The sequence below is a fragment of the Psammomys obesus genome, unplaced genomic scaffold, assembly GCF_907164565.1.
Source record: "Psammomys obesus unplaced genomic scaffold, mPsaObe1.curated_primary_1811, whole genome shotgun sequence".
NCBI classification, from domain to species: Eukaryota; Metazoa; Chordata; class Mammalia; order Rodentia; family Muridae; genus Psammomys; species Psammomys obesus.
The window spans coordinates 1-4,310 of record NW_026586423.1 but is presented as its reverse complement, the minus strand read 5'-3'; the positions used below and the strand labels follow the sequence as shown (position 1 = coordinate 4,310).

Below are 4,310 nucleotides of genomic sequence, written 5' to 3'. Positions count from 1 at the left end.
TTTGTTTTTGGTTTTTGGAGGCTGGATATTCTCTGTGTAGTGTTGGCTGTCCTGAACTCACTCTGTAGACCAGTCTGTCCTCAAACTCACAGGGATTCACCTGCCTCTGCTTCCCAAAGCAAATGCCACTTTATTAAAATATACAGTTCTTTGGGTATATGCCTAAGGATGGTTTATCTGAAGCATATACTATATCTATTTCCATCTCTCTGAGGAACCTTCATACTTATTTCTATAGTAACTATATAGTTTTGAGCTTCCACTGGCAGTGAATAATTGCTCCTTTCTCCACATCCTTGCCAGTGTCTGTTGTCATTTATTTTTTTTATCTCAGCCATTCTTACTGAGGTAAGATGAACTCTCAAAATATTTTTAATTTCAATTTTTCTAATGGCTTAGAATGTTGATCATTTTTTTAAAAAAACTGTTTTTTAGCTATTTGTGTTTCGTTTCTTGAAATGTCTTTCTTTAATTCCATTCCTCATATCTAGTTGGATTGTGTGTTTTCTTGGTGTTTAATTTTTAAATTATTTCTAGATTCTAGATATCAATGCTCTCAGTAAAGACCTTCTGCCATTCTGTAGCCTGCTCTTCACTCAAACGATGGTGTTCTTTTCTGTACAGAAGCTTTATTGTTGCATGCAGGCCCATTTGAACTTAGTGCCTTGCTACCATGGTTCTATTGAGAACGTTCTTTCTGTGACAATGAGTTGAAGGACATTCTACTCTGTCATTTTCAGGGTGTTGGGTCTTATGCTGAGGTTCTTGATCCACCTAGGGTTGAATTTTGTACAGGTTGAGAGATAAGGAAATAGTTTCATTCCTCTACGTTTAGCTGTCCTGTTTGACCAGCACTGTCTTTTCTCTAGTGTGTAGTTTCCACGTCTTTGTAATAGAACAGGTGTCCATAGATATGTGGACATGTGTTGGTGTCTTCAAATCACCCTACATATTACAATTCTCTGTCATTTCTTCTTAGGTGTGTCATTTAGAAACCAGTTAACTATTTTTCATGTAAATCAGAATTTTAAAGATGTGCTGTTGATATTAGAGAAATATACCATATAACACATGTTTTTCACAGGTTCCAATTACTATTAGGTCTGTTCCTCCAGTTCTGCCTTAGCTCCATCTTCACCAACACTCCCTGTACTCTGAGGGAGGTAAACCCTGAGAACTGTCAAGAATATTAGAGAACTTTGTAATTTTGTTTCTGTAGAACCACTTGGAGTACCAAACTATGCACTGTTGTTCTCTAGTACAGTGGGATAGAAGGTAGGAGGACAGACATGGTCAGAAATAGCACTGTCCACATGGTTTCAGGGAATAAATACTATATTTGAGTATCTCTAGTTTGAAATGAAGGCACACACAATGTTTAAAAGTCAACATTTACTACTAAGGTGGAAAAAGTAGGTTGTGAGCATTACTATGGAAGAGATATGTGAGATAAAATGTGATCAAAAAATGAAGTAACACTTCAAATAATTGCCACAAACAGGCTTATAAATAGGGGTGTTCTGTGAGTGTGAAGGAACCTATGAAAAAAGGCTAATGGAGGATGTCAGATGAGTATATTATGTCAATAGAGGGTATTTTGCTGAAGAACTGGGGGGAGACACAATGAATTTGCCTAGGAGCCAAGGATCAATTATCTTAAGGTGTACTCGCTGCACTCCTTGGGTGATGGAGGAGAAAACTGGAAATGTTAAAAATGACAAGGAGCCAGAAAGTATGAACCAGCTTAAGACAATGAAAACAAGAGTTATAATGTTGGAGAGCTATAGCTACGAGCTTGGAAGACCAGTAGGATGAGGTAAGAAAGAAGATGCGGAGCACAATTTTTCCCTACCTACAGGTAAGAACGAGTTAAGGAGACAGAACTGTGCTCCATAGACAAAGCATCTTGAAACCTGGGTAGCTGAGGGTGAGCTTCTGTATAAGGACATTGAAACCACACAGAAATACGTGCAGACAGGGGGAGTGACTTCGGCTATTGGTATGCTGACCTTCAAGTTACTGTGATTAACTGAGACAAAAGGCCACAAAAGTATGATGTGTTTATAGGTGTGGGTTTTGAGAAATGTTCTCTAGGGTGAAAGATTTGAAGCAGGTTGGAGTCAGGACAATTTCAATCACAGTAGAAGTCACAGATCATAGTATGTAAAATTCAAAAAACACATAACTACTTGGCCATGGAAAATGTCATTTATCAGGTTGAGATGTGTATCCAAATATCAGAAAAGACAAAGTGCTCCAGAAGCTAAGAGTCTAAGTGTGGAAGAATGTTCAAGAAGCTGAGGGAAGAACAGATGTCTCTCTTGAATCAAACCAGTGGGGTGAGAGTTTCTAGGTGGAAAATAAAAGTAAATAAAATATATGTGGTTCCCAATGGTATGCTACAGGCAATGAAAGACAAGAGGCTTCCGTGAAGGAAATACATTCACTTCTTCCCTTTCTGACAGCAGAGAAATTTGAGAAGCTCAAGTTTGGAAGCCGACTTTGCAGTAGTAAACTGTGATACTTTCTCAGAAGCCAATAGACACAGTTGTGAAACAGATGTTAAGGCCCAACCAGACAGTAGTAACAGAGTTTGTGCTGGAAGGCTTCTCAGAGCACACTAGCCTAAGACTTCTCTTGATAGGCTGCTTCCTGTTCCTCTACACAATGGCTCTAATAGGCAACATAGTGATCATTGCTTTGGTCACCTCCAGCACTGGGCTCCACAGCCCCATGTACTTTTTCCTGTGCAACCTGGCCACCATGGATATTATCTGCACCTCCTCTGTGCTGCCCAAAGCCCTGCTTGGCCTAGTGTCTGAGGAAAACACCATCTCCTTCAAGGGATGCATGGCCCAGCTCTTCTTCCTTCTGTGGTCCTTGTCTTCTGAGCTGCTGCTTCTCACAGTCATGGCCTATGACCGCTATGTGGCCATCTGCTATCCCCTGCATTACAGCTCCAGGATGAGTCCACAGCTGTGTGGGGCGTTGGCCATTGGCGTGTGGTCCATCTGTGCTCTGAATGCATCTGTCCACACTGGTCTGATGACACGGCTGTCATTCTGTGGCCCCAAGGTCATCACCCACTTCTTCTGTGAGATCCCCCCACTCCTCCTGCTCTCCTGCAGCCCCACATATGTGAATAGCGTTATGACTCTTGTGGCAGATGCCTTTTACGGAGGCATCAACTTCGCGCTCACCTTGCTGTCCTATGGCTACATCATCGCCACCATCCTGCGCATGCGCTCTGCTGAGGGCAAGAGGAAGGCCTTCTCTACCTGCTCCTCCCACCTCATCGTGGTCTGTGTGTACTACTCCTCTGTGTTCTGTGCCTACATCAGTCCTGCTTCCAGCTACAGCCCAGAAAGAAGCAAAGTGACTTCAGTGCTGTACTCGGTCCTCAGCCCGACCCTGAACCCCCTCATCTATACACTGAGGAACAAGGATGTCAAGCTCGCCCTAGGCAGACTGTTGCCCTCTTTCTCACATTAGGTGGAGATGTGCAGGCTGTGTTCCCAGCTTGGGCTGCTTCCAAACATGCTTTCCTGAGAGCAGCCTCATGCAGTGGGAGTGTACCTATTGCTACTTTAGAAAACCTTTCTCCGATGCAAGGACTGGGCAATTCCACTTACTGTAACCTCAAAAGCAACAAAATCCTTAGAGGCAATGAAAACAAAACACTCCAGCTATATTTCCTGAGAAATACAAACCATTTCAAAAGTAATTAAAGTCTCTAAATGGAGATCTCATATTCCTAGACTGGAAGATTTTCAGTGGGTGATGATGGTGATTCTCATAAAATAAAGCCCTTTATCCAGTGCCTCCCTGTAAACATAAAGAACTGTGTTTCAGAACTATGACTAATGAATCTAAACTTCATAAGGAAACTGGAGGGGCCACCATGGCCACAGTGTCTTGAGAAGACCAAACCTGAGTGGCTTGGGTCCTCCATTTCACAGCTTCCTACTGAGCTGTGGGAATCAAAGCTCATATGGAGAAAGAGGTAATCTATGGAACAGAGGTAAAGTTTAAGTTTCAAAATGAAGTCACATACGTCACACGTGTACTCATGACAATGAAAACAATCAAACTCACGAGAAAAATTAATTATTTTCAGCAAAGATATTTGGGGAAACTACATGCAAAGGGAAAGGTAGAAGTCTTACTTCACACTATAAATACAAATCAACCAGAAAAGATCATAGACAAAATACTAGGTTAATGTTTTTATTCATGCAACATCATTTAATCATATTTTTTATTTCCTGCAAATCTTCCCAGATCCTACCTACCTACTTACCTCCCACCCA

General features: G+C 41.6%; 1 protein-coding gene across 1 annotated transcript; it reads left to right on the top strand.

Annotated features, from left to right (window-relative positions):
* Positions 1-2,559: 2,559 nt before the first annotated feature.
* LOC129672418 (olfactory receptor 13A1-like) lies at positions 2,560-3,492 on the top strand. The gene has a single exon (XM_055601871.1). It carries the CDS (start codon positions 2,560-2,562, stop codon positions 3,490-3,492), a length of 933 nt encoding a protein of 310 aa, XP_055457846.1.
* Positions 3,493-4,310: the final 818 nt, after the last annotated feature.